The 19416-nt window shown below is 38.1% G+C and overlaps 1 protein-coding gene across 2 annotated transcripts in view; it reads right to left on the bottom strand.

The window, feature by feature from the left end:
* Positions 1-662: 662 nt before the first annotated feature.
* Positions 663-19416, bottom strand: part of LOC129777686 (uncharacterized) — a 40852-nt gene continuing 22098 nt past the window's right edge. The window contains exons 2-5 of one of the 2 annotated variants that reach the window (XM_055784110.1): positions 7030-7387; positions 1251-2473; positions 907-1092; positions 663-779 (exon numbers count right to left, since the gene is read on the bottom strand). In XM_055784110.1, the coding sequence (XP_055640085.1) occupies positions 699-779; positions 907-1092; positions 1251-2473; positions 7030-7387 (1848 nt within the window). In that variant the 3' untranslated portion in view covers positions 663-698. Of the gene's footprint in view, positions 810-906; positions 1093-1250; positions 2474-7029; positions 7388-19416 lie in introns of both variants that reach the window. The other variant, XM_055784111.1, reaches the window with a different exon arrangement.

Here is a 19416-nt window from a genome sequence, read left to right as displayed (position 1 = left end):
GACGATTGATTATCCTATAAAATGCGCTGGGCTTCCGTGAATTTCGAAGACCAAAATTGGCCACTGTTTGCTTGAATTTTAAAAAGGTTCTCTGAGCGCCTTGGTAACACATCAAGGACCGCATAGAAATCTGTAAGACTTACACCTGGAACCGCATGTTTTGGGGAAAACTTGTACGCTTCATTTGTTCGGATTCTACGAATGAGATCGTTTCCTTCGGTGTGGATGAGACGAAGGCGAGCCATCGGTAGACCTTGTTAGATTCTTGGCAGACCAAGGATTGAACCATCAAGTGTAGAAAACACGAGTTATTTCGTGATCCATCCGTAACAGGCGGAACGCGAGACACTAGAAAACTCCTGAGCGGTCCTTAATGTGTTAAGTTGAACACCCTTCAACGTTCGATAATTACAAAAATGAATACGCCAATGGGTTCGACTGAATTCCAAAGCGGTGATTTTCGATTTACTTGTATGTGGCGAATATTGAATAATAGATCGAAAAGAAATCTGTTCATAAAAACACCTTTGAAAACAGTAAAAATTAACTGTTTATGAAAAATCTGATTTACCAATAGAAGTCATATTAAGAATAATTTATGAAATAAGTTGATACATAGGAATAGTGGTTACAATACAAAATAGAACACTTTTTCGCTTGAAGATTCTCATCGATGATTACCCATATCTACATTTAAGCTACAATTTTGTGTCGATTTGAATGAGCTCTCCGATTGCTTGAAGCACAGCTTGTACTACCTTTAAATTGTTCCGGTTATCCTACAAAAATGAAAGAAAATGCTTCATTCACTGGAAAAGGTTTTCAAAGAGTCGTAAAAAATATTTTCCCCCAGAAAATCGGAAATAATTGACTCCCCGAGGGTGGGTTTGCCGGAGAACCACTAACCTTCATGCGATACACCACCTCCGGAATGTCACCGTCACCACTGATCAACGACCGACGTCGGTCATTAATCTTTTCCCGGCTAGCTCGGTTCTGCTCCAGCTTGAATAACAACTTGGCTGGGTCTGGCAAGCCTGGACCCAGATGCTTCCGAAGGCTGTCATTCTTGTCCACTAATTGATAGATGGCCTAGATAGTTGACGTCGTGGGAGAAAAAAAAACAACGGGTACAAGAGCAAATCATGTGATAAGGGAAAATTGAAGGTGTACATTCTCAATCTAAACCACTAAAGGGATGAAAATCGTATACTTTCTTGCCAGGGGAAGAAAATCTCTATTAAACTCACCTTAACTAAATCTGCCGGGAATTGAGCTTGCGTCGATTTTTGTTGACTGGAAGTTGGAAGTCCACCAGTGTTATCAGAACGCCCATCACGCTTCACAATTATTTTCTTATGGAACTCTACCGGTTCGAGCTCGGACGAGCTTCCATTTCCAGTGTTTTTAATTGCAATTTTCAAATCTATATAAACCTCTTTTTGCTGTTCTGCTTCTGGAACTGCCTTCGCAGTTGCTTCTAGATTATCAATAGGCTCTTCCGTCGCAAAGTTTTCTTCCTCCACTACCGCTGTTGTAAACTCCTCATCAGCATCCGGCGGCTCCATGGTTTTCATTGCCTGTTCCCGCTCTCTTGCACACTTCAAAGCACAATCGCATGTGTCGCTTTCGACATATTTTGAATCACCCAAGTCATCATAATGTTGATGGTAAATAGTACGTTGAAGCTGGGCCATTTCCCTTTCCGTCGTTCCTCTCTCGTTGATCAGATTATCCGGAGATGCAACATCGATTACTCCCACCGGGTTGACACTTTTCCGCCCGTGGAAAGTGGCCTTATTCAGGTTATCAACATGTCGATCCATTTCCTTCACGTTTCTCCGCTCTTTGTTAACCTTGTGCCAATTTCTTGTGTCCCTCGGAGCCGTCGCATGTTCAATCGACGCATCCCCCAGACTGGAATCCGGCTCGGAAACATCCCCATACGAACCTCCGCTGTCGTTGATCTGCGAATAGTAATCACCTTCCCGAACACCAGCCTTCCCTGGGTCAGCACTATCTTCATTACGATAAGAATGGCCACTAGTCGGAACGTTCCCCATTCCTCCGCGCTTATCATCATCATAATCAACCCCAGCGCCATCTCTGTCATCAGTAGCAGCGAGCGACTCCCCCACAATAGACAGTAATTTTCTTTTCAACCTTCCAACTAACGGACTTGACTTCTCTTGCTTCTTCTTTTGCTCCTTCTGCTCACTCATAGTGTTGTTGTCCTTTTCTTGACGCCACTTGTCCGTCCCCGCTGATGACAAACTTGATTTCCTACCCCGGACGACTTCCATATCATCGATTTCCGCCGGAGCACCTCGTTTCGACGGGGCCAGATTTGCAATTTTATACTTGTAATCAGTCCTCTCCATAGCATCATCGGCATCGTCGTTGTTTTGATCTTTGTTAGCATCCACGAAAGCCCCCTCCCCTTGGACTTTCTGCCCCACCGAAGGACCAATACCTATTGGGAGCAAAACCAACATTAAAAAAAAATGACTGGAACGACTAGATTGAGAATGAATGCTATGAATACAAATTGTCGAACTGACTGATTAATATTCTCGATGTAAACTTTCAAGAGGTTGTTCCCTGATCTAGCGATTGCTATTTCAAAACAATTCGTTGTTGCTGTACTCTGAATACTCAGGGTCTATTTTGGTTCATATTCTTGGTCAGCGAAATTAGCCAGGATACTACGACATTTCAAACATAAGGGTTAACACCGTCACAAATCCATTATAGGCACTGGCGATAATCCAGGGTCAACTTGTGTGTTAATTTTATTAATTATTTTGAGTTACGATTTTTTGAAAGAAAGATCAATGATTTTGAATTAATGGCGTAGAAAAATCAGTCGTTATTTAAATTGGTCAAATGATAAGGAAAATCGTCACTTTGGGTAACTTTTACCATATATACTAAATTTCAATAAAATCGAAGAGGCTCGCGTCAAAATTTGTTGTTTTTCGGGTGCTTTGGCACGATTTACAAACTTGCAATACAGTGTATCAATACTTTTGACACTTACTGTGTACACCTAGCTGGTTTTCTCTCAAAATCTATATAAATAAAAATGTAAAGCAAAATCTGTTGATCAGCGGAAACCCCGAAGAAGGGATGGTCCGATTTTAGCCTCCTGTATTTTGTTGTATTCGTCTCTTCCCGTAGATTAATATAGAGAAAAATCGGAAAATCCTGGAGGAAGGTCGAAAAATTGGGAAAATTGAATTCCCACATGTTCGAAAATTACACCATAATAAGCGTTGTTGGTCCATTCGATGTTTGCGCTATCGAAATTGATCTTTGTTCGTAAGTGGAAATGGATTTTCAGGCCAAATAACGCATTTCCATATCTCATATATATGTAAATAAAAATGTAAGGCCAAATGTGTTGGTAAGCGCAAAACCCGAGGAAGGAATGGTTCAATTTGAGTCATCTATATTTCGTTGTATTCGTCTCTTTCCGTAGATCAATATAGCGGAGAGAAAAATCGGAAAATTGAATTCCCATATGTTCTACAATTAGCTAAGCGTTGTTAGTCCATTTGATGTTGACGCTACGAAATTGATTTTTGTTCGAAAGTGGAAAAGGATTTTCAGACGGAATAACGCATTCCTATATCTTCTATCTATATAAACAAAAATGGAAAGCCAAATGTGTTGGTGTGCCCTAAACCCAAGGAAGGAATGGTTCGATTTGAGTTCGATAGATTATTCTTTGTAATTGATATTGTTATAAAGTATATTTCATTGAACTTACCTTCAGACTTTGAAATTTATTTCAACAAACATGAACAAAAAATATATTGCGCAACGGCGAACTAAATTTTATGATTTTAGAAATGATAATTGACCGTTGATTGAGTGAATATCTCAATACTTTCACAATTTTTTTTTTTTTTTGTAAATAGCTCAATTCGTTTATTTCACTTTTGAAGCTTTGGTTGTAACTGAAACAACATCCAGAAAAAATAATTATTGAAACGGTATGTAACAGGGAAATATTCGATTTGTAAAGTGGTCGTGAAAAAAAGCTAATGAATGACTCCGAGACAAAATTCGCCATGATTTACTAAAGACAAAAGTAAACAAGTGACACTGTTAAAAAACAAACGAATGACACTGAGACAAAAGGGTTACGATATTTTCGGCCAATATTAAAACCTTATAGAAATATTACTTCGCAAAATCCACATACACTATCATACTGAAATCTCTGACAATATTTCATAATGTCTTCAAAATATCTTCAGAAAATCGAATGTCTTCACGGTAAGTCAAATGTATTCAAATTGAAGAAATGGCTTCAAACCTGGCATCTCTGCCTAGAACAGTAAGTACGCTGTCTTTTTCAAGGAAGGTCGAGAAGGAGTTTTCCTCACAAAAGCCTTTCTCAGGCTAGAAACGAATGAACTTTAAAGTTTGAAGTCTCTATAATTTCATGAAAGTATTAAAGTTCAAAGTCTCTATAATTTAAGAAGAAGAAAAAGAAGGAAAAGTCGCAGTCTCTTTCTATACCAAAAACAACGAACATGGCTTATGCTGCTCGTTTTTTGCCATCTTCGTTTCCTCTCGAGTTGTGGACGCGATTTATTATTTCACTCGTTGTGCATCTGGCATTGTAATCAACACATCGAGCCGAGGCAAAGCAGCAGTAATCATAATATTTTTCGGCACATTATATTGGGAAAAATCAAGTTGGGCTATCATCACCGGCTCACAAGGAAAACGATTCTTTGGCTGGAATGCTATGTGTGATTCAGTTCGGCGGCCCTTTCGCAAAACTGTTTCCACCAAGAATGACATTCACGCAACACAACTGCAACTGCATCTCTCCAAGCAATGGTCTCTTTTCGAGGCTAATAATACTTACAAAAGAGTTTATTTTGAGAAGAGTGCAAAATGATTATAAGTGTGTGTATATTAACACGTTAATCCCTGTGTCGGGTCGGGATTGACGTTGAAGTTTTCGTTAGAATAAACGTTAATCATTAGAACTGACAGTTATAAAATAAGGAAATATAAAATAATATTTCTTTTCGGATGTTTTACGCTGTGATACTTCTAGGGTGGCCGCGAAAATGGTCATGTGAAATTTCAAAAACCAACCATTTTGTTCATTTTGTTTATTGGCCCGAAAAAATTATCTGTGCAAAGTTTCAGCTCAATCGGACATGATTTAGGGGTGCCTCAAAGCGCTCAAAGTTTTGATTTTTTAATCCTCGAAAATCTTCCAAGAAGGGAGCAGAGGAAATTTGGAAAATTGAATTTTGTTTCGATTCCAAATGACTTAAAAATGCATGAACGTCGAGATCTGGTGTTATCTCGAAAAACGAATTTTGGCCGAAATCGACTTTTTGAGAGGCAATGAAGGTATGAAAAATATATCGAATTTAAAGAATTTTTTCCATACATTCATTGCCACCCTAGTGACTACTTTGTAGACGAATTTCTGACTATTTTTCATATACGATAAATATCTGCGGGAGCAGGGGCCGACACAGATATTGTTCAAATACTCTTGATGCGGACTGAATGAAAGGCATTGCAAGAAGAATTCGGAACTCAACGTGTTAAGTCGCTTCAAGACACCAGTGGTTGGCTTGGTGTGTGTTGCTTGTTTTCGTTGCGCGAAACTTTTAATTTGTACATATCCTGTACGTATGAAATGCGCACTTTCGCTACTTGAGGTTACCAATTTGTATTTGCTTTCGTGCGCATCGGTTCTGTTCCTCAACTTGCAAAAATTTACATTTCTGTTGTTTTTCTGGGTTGCCTTAGATATAGTGAAGTGGTTTTGCATCAGAAATCAAGTTTTCGTTTCACTTTATATGGATGTTCAAATAAGATTGTGTACGCGGGCAGCGAGATTCTGTCAGGGTGAAGTATCCGTTAAATGACATCCAGTATGAGGAACAAAACCTGATTAGAATTACACAATCCCATAATAGTAATCAGCCAACTCTACGTATTGATAGTCATATCCACATTGCATTAATTATGACACCACTTTATGTTTTCAGATTAGTTTTCAGTTGTATCAAAAGAAAACTGGAAAATCTATAAAATTTATATTGGTAAGGTTAGAATATTGGCTGGAATGGATGATGAGAATGTGCCTTATTGAGTTTATTTTGTGATATTCAGCAATTTAACTCCAAATAAGCCAAAAAGCACCCGATTCCTATCCGACATCTTCGATTTTACGGACTACCCACAGTTATAATTTTCATTGTCATGATAATGATAGTTGTTATTTTGGGAGGTTGCAACCTCATATACAAAGTTTAAATACGAAGTCGGGCCAGCGGTTGGGTACTTTAGTGTGGAATTGCTCTATTTCAAAGGGAAATTTAATTCAATATCAAAGTAACTTACTTGTGAAGCCAATAATAATATACAATTTCTCAGTACAGTAAAACCTGTTTTTGTGCGGTTTTTTTTGTGATTTTTTTGTGCGATTTTCTGTTCTTGTGCGTTTTTTTTTGTGCGATCTTTTCTTGTGCGGTGTATGAAAGGAAGCATATTTGACGAAATTATCGTCCATTTAGTTTTTTGATTGTTTATATGCATTTCAGTTCGAAAAAAGGATATTTGCGTCTCAATTATCCACTTTTGAGACCATTCCTCACCTTTCATCAAATACATCATAAGTTTTTCTAAGTTTTTGCATGACATGATTTCTAACAGCAACACGTTTCGACATGCAACTAACGCACCACCGAAAAGTGGCAAAGTGTCCCATCGCAAAGCAGGGAAACAAAAGAAAATTGAACGGCGAATGGCGTGGATTTGAGTTATTTTCTTGGGGGGAACTTTTTTATGCGGTCCCTATCTACCGCACAAAAAAAAATTTTTTCAAAATGTGTACCGAACACAATTTTTTAAAGTTACTAGTGAAGTTTAGCATGATTTTTTTTATGCTACTTTTTTTGTGCGGTCCCTATCCCGCGCACAAAAAAGGTTTGCCTGTATATGCAAATAATATGAAACCGTAAACAAAATGAACTTATTTACCTAAAATTCTCGGCCCATTTCGTAACAACGCTTTTCTAGCTTCCTCTTTACTAGTTATACTAATTGCTGCCTCCATATCATCACCAGCCGTGGTGAGAGAATCACTTCGATTCAGTGTCAATATCGGTGATATCTCATAGTGGTCATGTTCTTCCTGCATCGGATGAGTCTCTTTGTGTTCCTCGAAATCCTTTCTATTATTTCCTCTCGACACTAACTGCGTCGATTCTGCACTGTATATGGACCGTTTCTGTCTTTTCGCCGGCTCATTTTCATATCTTAACCACTGACGATAATGCTTTTGCTGCTGCTGCATCTGTTGCGAGTGGGCCACTTTTGCTGCTACTGCTTCCACGCTCTGTGTGCAACAGAAACTCATGTAAAATTAATAGTTTAATGTGTAACGTAATTTAAGTTCTGCCGCCAGACACCATTAAGGTGGATGGTCTAATTTTAGGCCACAGCCACTGAGAATGTCCCCAAACAGGCAATCAAAAGAGGCGAGTTTTGCTGTCCCGAAAATGTTTCCACACATCCACCAATGTCGGCTCGTGTTTCAAGTTTCGACGTTGACAAAGTTGAATCGGGGCCACAACGGAAACCTTGCCCTACCGGGTATGGTTGGTTCGTCCACCGCTGGCAGCCAACACATGGTACGAAGAAAACAGGGTTAGAGATGCTAATGAGAGTCACTGACTTACCCAGGATCAGTACCTTTCAGAGTGGAAAAGTGGCGTTTTGCATTAAGCAAGCCCCACTTGCTACCCGCTAGGTACAGACATTTACTTCTGGGAGGAGAAAAATATAAGGAGACCAGGCTCGGCATCAGAAACATAGGATATGATCCGTCGCATGTAAGTGCAACTACCCAAACAAATCGTAAAATAAACAAAAGCTTCTAAGTGGAAGTGGCAGTAATACTAAATTTAAAACAAATATATACCTAACGGAAACCTATACTGCTTCTGTACTATTTTTGCCGAAATTACCATCATTCCAATCTAGCGAGTAAACAAATCATTGGTCTTCATTAAATGAAACCGAAAGACCTTTGAAAAATCGGTAATTACCGCAAAACAAACCCCCCGTGGACGATTCATCGTCTGCCGTCAAATCAATGGCCGCCATTCCCCAGCCCGAATGACACTTATCACTTCCGCTCACCGGTGAGTGTCACCTTTTGTGATTCAATTACGTAAACAGCGATTTTCCACCAATTACGGAAGTACGAGCGAGCGAAACGTAAGACGGTCGGATAATTGATCCAAGTGGTGAATAAATTAATGGAAATGATAAATTGGTTCGGGCGAAATTCCATTACGCCTAAGTCTGTTTGGATACGGAAGCGGGAAACTCTCGCCGTCGGGATGTGACTCAGATAATTATAGAGATTACATTGTAATCCTTTAGATTTCAGGCCCCCGCTGGCAACAAAGGCAAAGATTACTCTACCTACGAACGAGTTGCAGGGGTTTTTTGCCGTCCCAGAACAAAACAAGGGGCTTACATTCCATTTTCTTGTAACGATAACACAGAATCTATTATTAACATAAATTGAAAACCAATATCCGAAAGAAGAGAGAGAACAAACAATATCGGAAACAGAAGCATGTTCCCACATACGGGACAATTCGTGCGGCAAGCAAGCAGATAACGCGAAGCCCATAATAAGGATAATGATGATATGATAATAGTACACTCCAAGATATACCGAAAACCATTTCCGTCTGGCTATCTGGACCCAGGCTCGGTGTCAAACGCAAGAGTAAAAAAAAACTCCAAATCCACCAGAGCCTGCCTACAATTCCGCATTCCCTCACTTGCACCAATTGGAGGGAAGCTGCTGCCACAAACATACCGTCTGAACCGAAGAGCACAAGGAAGAATATTCAATAAAAATCAGATCGTAATCATATCTTATCTGCACCCCTCTCTGCGAAACCAAGTATCTGGGAAGAACCCAATATAACCCACCAATTCGTTGCTCAACAACAAATAAATAGAGTGAAATGAATATCCCCTCTTGGATTCCCTAGAAGGCAAGACGAGTTGTCGGTGGAAATTGCTTCGGCGAACTCAATGAATGCACGATGGTGCTCCTATAAATGTCGTCACCCTTCTTGGACGGCGCAAGTGAAATAATTAAAGTACTTTGCAGAATGTATTCACCACAACTACCCTTAGAAGGAGTTCTGCTTCCACTAGTCCACTCAGTCCGTTTCGTGAAGCGCCCTCCAATCTGTTCAGTTTATTTTCACTTCATTCATCGCAATTTGCGGTAGAATTCCTTGAATGGTATCGTACTAATGCCAATTTGCTTCCCGCCGGTTGTCACAGAATCATTGTGACGATTACAATCTCGACTTTTTGTCGCTCATATTTCCTTTTCCAAACGAGTCCAAGAAATGATGCTTTATTTTTCCCCGAAAAGGCTGCTAGCATCGCGGAAGGTGTCGGAATTTCCCGGCATTAATAGATTTTTGCTTTCGTTCGCATCTCCACTTGTTAGTGGTTGAGTTTTGATGACTTTCTAATATCAGTTTTTTAGTAGCAGTGATTATTGTATCTCATTAGAAGATAATGCTAAGTAGCAATTCCAGAGAACAAGTCAATCTCTAATACAATTTCTTTTGCACAAAGGGATTTCTAGATTCATCGACAATTTTCATCCAATAATTCAATAAAACTGTCGATGCAAGATGACGCTTGGTTCCTGGGTCTTTTTTGCCATATATCAAGATTACCTAGATTTGAGAAATGATGTGTTTTGATTTATAGATTTTAAAAATTAAAATACCAGATTTCAGATTCCCACATTCCCATATTCTCAGATTCCCGGATTCACAAATTCCAAGATTCTTAAACTCTCGGATGCTAAAATTCTCAGATTATCAGATTATCAGATTCCGGTTCCCAATTTCCCAGTTACTCAGTTTCCCAGTTTCCCAAATTCCCAGGTTCCCAAATTCCCACATTTCCAAATTCTCAGAATCTCATATTCCCAGATTCCCAGATTCCCAGTTCCCAAAACTCCAAGATTCTTAAATACTTAGATTTTCGGTATCTCAGATTCCCAGATTCCCAGATCCCCGGATTCACAAATTCCAAGATTCTTAAACTCTCGGATTCTCAAATTCTCAGATCATCAGATTCCCAGATTCCCAGTTTCCCAGTTTCCCAGATTCCCAGATTCCCAGATTCCCAGATTCCCAGATTCCCAGATTCCCAGATTCCCAGATTTCCAGATTTCTAGATTATCAGCTTCCCAGATTACAAGAATCCCAGATTCCCAGATTCCCAAATACCAAAATTCCGAGTTTCCCAGTTTCCCAGTTTCCCAGATTTCCTAGTTTCCCAGAGTTCCAGATTGCCAGATTTCCACATTTCCAGATTCTCAGCTTCCCAGATTGCAAGATTCTCACATTCCCAGATCCCCAAATTCCAAGATTCTTAAACTCTCGGATTCTCGGATTTTCAGATTCTCATATTCCTAGTTTCCCACATTCCCACGTTCCCAAATTCCCAAATCCCCAAATTCTCAGATTCCCAGTTTACCACATTCCCAGATTTTCCAGATACAAGATTTACAAATTCCAAGATTCTTAAACTCTCGGATTCTCAGATTCCCAGATTCCCAGTTTCCCATTTTCCCAGTTTCCCAGTTCCCCAGATACTCAGGTTCCCAAATTCCCAGATTCCCACAGATTCCCACATTTTGTCAAAAATCGACACTCTGGAACTTAGCCGTTTTGTCGGAATACGAACGGTTTAGGATGTTGATTTGTACTATAAAATACCATATGCAAAATATTAGCTCATTCGGACTTCATTTACTATTGTCGCAGATCTCAAAATTTAGGTTTTCTGAAAATCAAAAAATCACTCAAAAGGGGTGGAAAGGAAATCGGGGTTTAAAAGAAAATTGATGCCAAATGTCTTACAAAAACATGAATCGTCGAGATTTACTGTTATCTCGAAAAAAATTTTTTGGTCAAAAATTGTCTTTTTTGCATTTGATCGTTTTTTCGTCTGCAAAGTCGATTTTTGACGAATATTTTTTTCGAGATAATATTAAATCTCGCCGTTTCATGCGATTTTTAGACATTTGGTGTCGAAAAAAATTGTTTTTACTAAAATCAAGTGAAACGGTGAATACGGATCACTACCGACAACAAATGATACATTTAAGCTTTGTGTTGACTAAAAAAAATAGATGGGTCTGGGCCTTGGGGCACGGACAGGAACTTGACTGGGATAAAAAATTTTGCTTTCACAATATAATTTTGCGTAACATGCGTTTCAATTATCTTAATGAATCATTATATGCCTTATTTTCAATTTCGTAGAATGACGCCCCTATATAGAAATCAAAGACGTAGTCCTACGTCAATATAGGAATGGACCCGAAAACACATTACAGGAATATTAGAGCATGAAAACGCACTGGCGCACACTGCTAAAGCCATGAAGAAGCCCTTAAACTGGGAAACATTATCATGCTATTCTCCAGACTTGGCCTCGTCAGTTTATCACCTTTTTGCTCTAATGGGACATGCACTTAACAGAGCAGCACTAATATAAAGTATCGAAAAACGGATCGGCAAATTGTTTTCGTCGAAACAAAAAAAGTTTTATTGAAAAGAAATCCATAATTTGCCACACAAATGAAGAATTGGAGAATTGAAAAATTCATTTCTTCATTCTCATCCGTTTGTTGTTACATGCTACGAATCATGGGACAAACGAGAGCGAGAGAACTCTGCTTCTGTTAGCACATCATGTTGTATATGCATGCGAACCAAAACGTCATGATCGCTTTCGGTGCTGAAAGTTTTCGAACAGCTATCTGGAAACTCAGAAAAGGGTAGTCAGATTATATTTTAATTTTCAACGCTACTATCCCTTGAGTTTTCTTACTCTACTTACTTTTTGGCTCGTCTCCCCTACCCAATTCTATTCAGAGCGAAATCAATTGCCGGATTTCATGCCCACTCGTCTTAGGACAGCATCATCTCAGATAGCAGTGAAACGTTGTGGGTGTAAAGACATTGGACATTTAAGCAACTTTGCATACTTAAAATATTAAAAATCTTAAAAAGATCTAGACTACTTTTTGAAAAGGTCGATTTTTTCCCTTTATTTAAAAAAAAAATTATAACATGAAAACTATAATATCTACAAAATCCTGGTCGAAGATGAAGTGTAGGAATGTGCTGAAATTTTAATAAAAAATACCGAAAAAATTAAAAATAAATAAAACCGAAAAAAATTATTTTCAAAATTAAAATTCGTTTTTCTAAATTTTTTTTTCAATTCTGAAAAAAATGATATTAATATCCCTTATAATTTTCTATAAGTCACCCATACATCGGAAGATGGGCACTTTTACAGGGAAAAAGTTTTGACGTAGGACTACGTCTAACCGGAAGATATAGGGGGTGAAATGGAAATCTAGGCACTGAACAAGTAGGAAAAAATGCAAGATTTGGAACGCTTATAACTCGAGCATTTCTCAATAGATCGCAAAGGTTTTTGCATCAATTGATAGGAAATATATCTACGCATCTATCATAACGAATATCATTTAATTTTTCATGGGATAAATAATTGAATAATTGTGAAATATCAAGCATTGTTAAAATGCCCTATGTGCCCATTTTTGATTGGTCCATTTTGTGCTCCTCAAATCGTACCGACCAAAACGGGCAACCAGAGCAGCAGCGAAATAGAATGAAACACGATTGGAAAGGAAAAAGAAAAAAATGAACGAAACATTGGTCGCAGTCTCACACATGCGTAATTCTCGAGCCAGCCAGTCAGCTTAAAAATCCCCGCTTCGCTACCGTAACGATCATTCTTTGTGTGGACACCGACTGGACAACATCGTTGCTGGACGAGCTGGACGGCGAGGGATCGAGTGGTAGCGCTGGAGTAGAGTAATAGAGTAGAGTAGAGTTTTCAAAGGGCCTTTCTCAAGGCTAGAGACGAATGAACTGCAAAAGTTTAAAGTCTCTATAATACAATACCTTCCTTCCTTCCGTAACGATCATTCTCATTCAAACCGTACACCACATCGGTTCGCATCACAACACATCAACAAACCAAAAAAGGAGGAAAAGTGAAGGGAAAGGCAAAATCCCGCTCGAACCGTGTTGATCTGGAGTTCCCCGCAAGGGTAGCTAGGCCGAGCGCGTTAGTACCAGTGCACCAGTCCACCTAGCCGGCGTTATATAGTTTCGGCCGCCGAAGTGATTTAGTTAGCTGGCAAAGCTGCTCGCGACGATAAGAAAACCCGCATTCGGAACAGAACACATTCGGTTCGGTGGACATCAAGACAACAGGCAGTTGCAGCGAGTGGCGAGTGGCAAACGCAATCGCAAAACGGCATCAGGTAGCAGAAGAAAAAAGTTTGTTCTTTATACAAACTGCTTTGGTGGCAAATCCAGAACAAGGCGGCATCGAGGGCGTTCGAAATGGTTTTTTTTCAAAACCACGAGTACTAAGTTTTCTAAATTGGAACCATTCCATAAAACAAGGCACTTTTCAGGGCCATTAAACCTTCCAAAAAAGAGTTTAGGAAATACAGTTCAATGCTTTCTAAAACATTATCCAAAATAATAATAAAACACAAATTGATTTTTTCATAATTTGTTTGCCAGGATCTGATGAGTATGTGAATTTGAAAGTTGTTCTGAGCTTATTGATAGTTGGGGACTTTCCTGATTATTCAATTTTCACCAATTCTTAAATTGTTTCCAGATTGAAAGTACAGTAATTTACAATTAGTTCGACATTTAGCTAATTGGACGGACATGTAATGCGACTTATTTAGTTGGACATTTTTGTAAACATAGAGATCCAAATTATGACCCCACATTGAAAGTCGACACTGTACCACTGTCATCGCAAATGTTCAATTACAGGTTAAAATCACCTCCAATGCGACACTGAGTGGTGCTTCGGCACGTCGCATTAAATATAATTTACTGTACAACATGTCACAAAGCTGGATGGGAAGAAATTTTGCAACTGTGAAAGCTGTGGCGAGTGGCAACAAATCGCTAAACAGGAAGGTTTAGCCGAACAAGATGGGGATATCGAGTGATAACAAAACAATAAACTCTTTAGATTGAAGATAATTTTGTGATCCTGAAAAGGACCCTTTTTAGCCTGCATGTGAATCCAACGAGCGAACAAATCGTAATGAATGTATTTTTTGCCATCGCTCCCTTTTAACGCTCATTCTTCGTCTCGTTGGACTCGCCCCTCTGGCTGAGTCTGCCGATTTGTCTCTGTCCTGTGAGTGTGTACCGCTAGAGTATAAAACACGCGGACCCCAAAAAAATATCTTATTTTCTTTCAAACCGTAAACCCGTGTGGTTGTACGGCATCGACATCGTGGACGTAACAAAGGAGGACAAGTTAAGGGAAAGGCAAAGTCTCACTCGAACCTTGCAGATCTCCAGTTCCCTGTTGGTCGCATTCACTGATTGCTCCGCAAGGGTAACTATGCCGAACGGATTGGTGCCGGAGCACCAGTATACCTAACAGCGATTATAGAGTTTCGGCCGTCGGAGTGCTCGAGTTGGCTTGCAAAGCTGCTCACGACAATCAGAAAACCCGCATCAAGAACAGAGCAGCTTCGGTTCGGCGCTCATCAAGGCAACAATTAGTTTTAGTGAGTGGCAAAGTGTTTCTCCGGCACGTTGCATCAAATGTGATTTACTGAACAACATGTCACAAGCTGGATGGGAAGAAATTTTCCAACTGTGAAAGCTGTGGCGAGTGGCAAACGCAATAGCTAAACAGGAAGGTTTAACCGAACAAGATGGGAATATCGAGTGATAACAAAAACACAACACCAAAGGTTCTTTTCAGAACCATCAACATATTCATAAAGAGTAAACAGTAAACTAATCCATTTTTCAGGTAGATATGTAGGTATTCACGTAGGAGAAGAAAATAAAACAATATATTTCAAAATATATATTTAACAAAAGCTGTCCCCTTTGTATAGTCCTACGTCACTCCGGTTATGTCCCCGACATTACCCACCCGTCTTTTTTCTAATAACAACTGTCACATGTTTTCTTTGAAAAATTGCAACTAATCCTAATTTTGTTTAGAGCGATATAGTGTATTCGACAAAGTTTTAGATCTTATTAAAATATGAACTTTTGTCGAGAACATCAACTTTGTATCATTTATTGTTCCTGAAATACATGGCATTTTTATACGGAGAATCCTGAAAAAAATAGTTCTACTCGTAACATTTTTGTGTGTGAATTCTCGCGTTTAACATCATCTTGACATATTTCAAAATAGAAGAAAATTTACAGAACATGTATATTGTTATAATTCATACGTATAAATATTAGGAGTTGAACATTACTAGTAATTTTTCGAAGAAAACATGAGAAAGTTGTTATTACAAAAAAAACCTTGTTCTTGTAAAAGTGCCCATCTTCTGGTGTATGGGTGACTTATAGAAAATTATAAGTGATATTAATATCCATTTTTTTTAGAATTAAAAAAACATATTTTTGAGACAAACAAATTTTAATTTTCATAATATTCTATGTTCAATCTAGTAGAGAAATCAATTTGACTTGCGTTTGTATGTCGCAACCAAAATTTTTTCATTCTCGCGGGTCAAGTAATAGAACCATTGACAACAGCATCCCGCTCACGACACAATTTGCACTCATGTAGATTGCAAAGTGCTACTAGCTACACCGATACAGTGAGAAACAAAACCTTTCTCGTTTTTATCCTTTTCTCATTCGCCGCTCGCCACTGATGAGGATCGAATGATGGCGTTTGTGAATCTTTGATCCATCGCTTTGTGCTCATCTGTGCATCAATTAATCACGATAGCGAGAGAGAGATGATATGTGCGATTCAAAACTGTGAACAGTCATCAAAAGATTTCCAAACACTGCCCCAAATGCATGAAAACTTCGTTTCATTCAAAGGATACGCTTTGTACTTTGAACTACCGGAACAAATTGTAATGAAGCGTCTATGTATTTTTTTCCTGATTGATAATGAAACAAAAACAGCTAAACGTATCGATATAAAAAAATGCAGGGATTTCGGGGCTACATCAGACTAAAAATTCACCTGTTCACAAAAGTATTTGCAGAAATATTTGCATAATTAAAGTATATTATCTTCTAATTCCATAAAATATTCATAATCAAACAACCATTTCATGCCAAACCTATATAATGGTTCTTAGATTTTCTTGAAAAGATTTGTAGATTTGTTCTGTCTCGCAAAATTTTAGACCCGTATTTTTTATTTTTTTCATTAGGGTCTCCTTTTCCATTTTAGGGTGGTTTGAAATCCATTTTCCCACCGATTCAGATGATTTGTCCTTTTTTGAAAAAATATAACGCTTGCCAAAAATTTGTATTTTGTTTTCGTAATTATTGATTGTATTTGTTTTTTGTTGTTCTCATGACTATGGTCCAAAGTCGGAGAGAACATCATTTTTTTAAATATTTTTTCTTGAACGCTGAGGATTTTTCACATAACATACCCAAAAATCAGAGATGTGATTTTTTTCGTTTTTATGTTCTGAATTTTCAAAATTAACCGATGGTTGAAATATAATTTGTTTCCCTTTTTCCAAAAAAGACTTTTCTGAAAAAAATCATAACTTTTGAACAACTGAACCGATTCAGATAATCGATATATCAAATTGAAGCTAATGATCTAGTCTTCTTCAAAAAAAGTATTACATTTACGAAATTTTTTAAAAATTTTGGTTTTCGTTTTTGTATTTATTGATTGTGTTAGTTTTTCATGGTTTTCTCGGCTAAAAATAGAGAACGCTATATTTTTCTATTTTTACTTGAAAGCTGAGGTTTTTTTACATACCATACGAAACCAAAAAAACAAAGACGCATCTTTTTTCGTTTTTGAGTTATGATTTTTCAAACTTAACTTGTTTTCAGTTTTCGTTCAATATTACTATACAACTAGACTAGATCTATGCGGCTTGGATCCAGTTTTTTCGCAAGTGTAATATTTTTTTTTTAAATTCATTGCCTTCAATTTTATATGTCGATTATCTAAATCAGTCCAGTAGTTCCAAAGTTATGAATTTTTGAAAAAGTCATTTTTGGAAGAAAAGGCAAAAAATGATTCTTCGGAGCATCGGTTGACTTTGAAAAATCATAACTTAACCTTCTACAGCCCAAGCCCGCCTTTAGACTGGCTTCGCGGATACTCTTTTCAAATTATTCAGACATTATTTTCAATGTTCACCCCCCACTAGAACGTCTTTAGAATATTTCCATTTAACACACATACACATTGTTTTTATGCTGGCAGCTTTCTGCTAAGAGTATTTTATGTTGAAAGCCGGAAATTCAAGATAAAAGTGGAGTAGGTTTTTTTAGATAAATAAAAAGCTTGGGCGGTAGAGGGTTAAAAACGATAAAAATCACATCTCTGATTTTTGGATATGTTATGTAGAAAAACTCAGCTTTCAGAAAAAAAAATATATAAAAATATAGCAAACATATAAACAATATATAAACAAATACAATCAATAATAACAAAAACAAAATCAAATTTTTTGCAAGTGTAATATTTTTCTAAGAAAAACAACTAACTGTCTTTAATTTGATATGTCGATCATCCAAATCGGTTCAGTAGTTCTAAAACTATTGAACTACTGAACCGATTTGGATGATCGATTTACGAAAAAAAACTCATATTTGAAAAAGAAGGCAAAAAAATCAATTTTTCGGACCTTCCTAAAATGGAATTAAGCATCCTAATGAAAAAATAAAAAATACGGATCTAATACAATTTTGTAGTTCAATCAAATATATTTCTGACGTAAAATTCCCGATATTTATTTCGCTGTATTTAATCTTCAGCTGAATAAATATTCAAAATTAACAAGATTTCTAAAATCACTTAAAATTTGGCTGTCGCACTTTCCTTCCCTAATTTGTGTGTCGAGTGTATAAGCATTATATCCTTTAACGATGTTTAGAATAAAAATTTAGAAAATTATGCTAATTTGAATCGCCTAGCACTATACTCCCACACGTTTATTTAAGAATAAAGAATAATTTACCGGTTTTCGAGTGAAATAAATCACATTATGCCTGTTAATCATCTTACACCCATATTTTCGTTCTCTCTGAGCATATCCACTGAATAAATCCAGCAATAGAATAAAGTTTATCGCATTTTCTGATTTATATGTCCCCAACAGATATCATCATCCTTCGGGGATCGTCTGGCGTAGTTTCAAATATGGCTTCACAAGGCAAAAAAATTCAATCTCCTTCGTTTTCTACACCGACCACGTGGACTCATTCAACTCGGTTGGTAAACGTTTACGCCACCACTTGTTTCTTTGGCCACCGAACCAATGTTGGTTCAGTGGCGTAATCTAGCAATTAAGTTGCTTACTGTTGATCCCACCCTGGGGGTAAGGATTTCAACAGGATGTATTTTTTTCCTCTGTTCGGCTCATTCCCGAGCGGTTCACCAAACACAAACACAATGAGGGTAATTGCTAAAGTCTCATCCGCTCTCCCACCGCCTAAGCGCGAAAGTTTATTTTCAAATAGAATTTTATTCCAAAATTGTACGCAGGAATAATTACCGCTTAGCACGACGATGGTTTTGTGTACGCGTGGACAACGAAGTACAGAAGTACACTCAAACCGAAAAGCGGCTGGAGTAAATTAATAACAATAACATATTATATTATTCTCGTTATTTTCGTAAAGCTGTAATGCTGTTGTTAGTAGAGGGGCGGAGGCAATTCACGAAGTTGTCCAACAACGCTTCCACCGAACGGAGGGAAACCTTGGAAGCACTGGGATAAAATTGATATGAAGCTTTGCGAAAGTGTATAAATGCTTGTTTTGGCCACCTGATGCCTTGTGCGCGAGGGAAAACGCTTTGTGTGGTCGATTCCGCGAGTCGTTCGAAAGTGCTTCGGTTTTGCTGAGCGGTGCGAGGGGAGTTTTGAAGGGAGGAAAATGAGCCCGCAATGCAACTTGCTGCTTATGTCATTAAGGGCTCTCTCACAGGACCATCACCAGGCGCCTTTGGAACGTGGTTCGAACTTTTTTATTTGTAGAATTTTCTGTGTTTAGAAAATGTTCTTGAACGTTTGAATACTGGTCGATCCAGTACGAAAGTGCATCACTCGAACGAACCGACAACGCAATAAATGTCGGCATAATGGATCTGTATTCTGTCTAGTGGAAATATTTTAATGAGCTCCACCCACTCCACCCAACACAGTAGCTATTCATTAGTCAAGTAGTTTTTCGCTCGCGGGTTCTGCGGCAATTCACCCGCGAAAAAATTGGCAGGAAATGATTATCGGCATCCCCTAGCCGCTTT

The sequence above is a fragment of the Toxorhynchites rutilus genome, chromosome 3 (genome assembly GCF_029784135.1).
Source record: "Toxorhynchites rutilus septentrionalis strain SRP chromosome 3, ASM2978413v1, whole genome shotgun sequence".
In the NCBI taxonomy this organism is placed as follows: Eukaryota; Metazoa; Arthropoda; class Insecta; order Diptera; family Culicidae; genus Toxorhynchites; species Toxorhynchites rutilus.
This window is presented reverse-complemented; position numbering and strand designations above follow the sequence as displayed.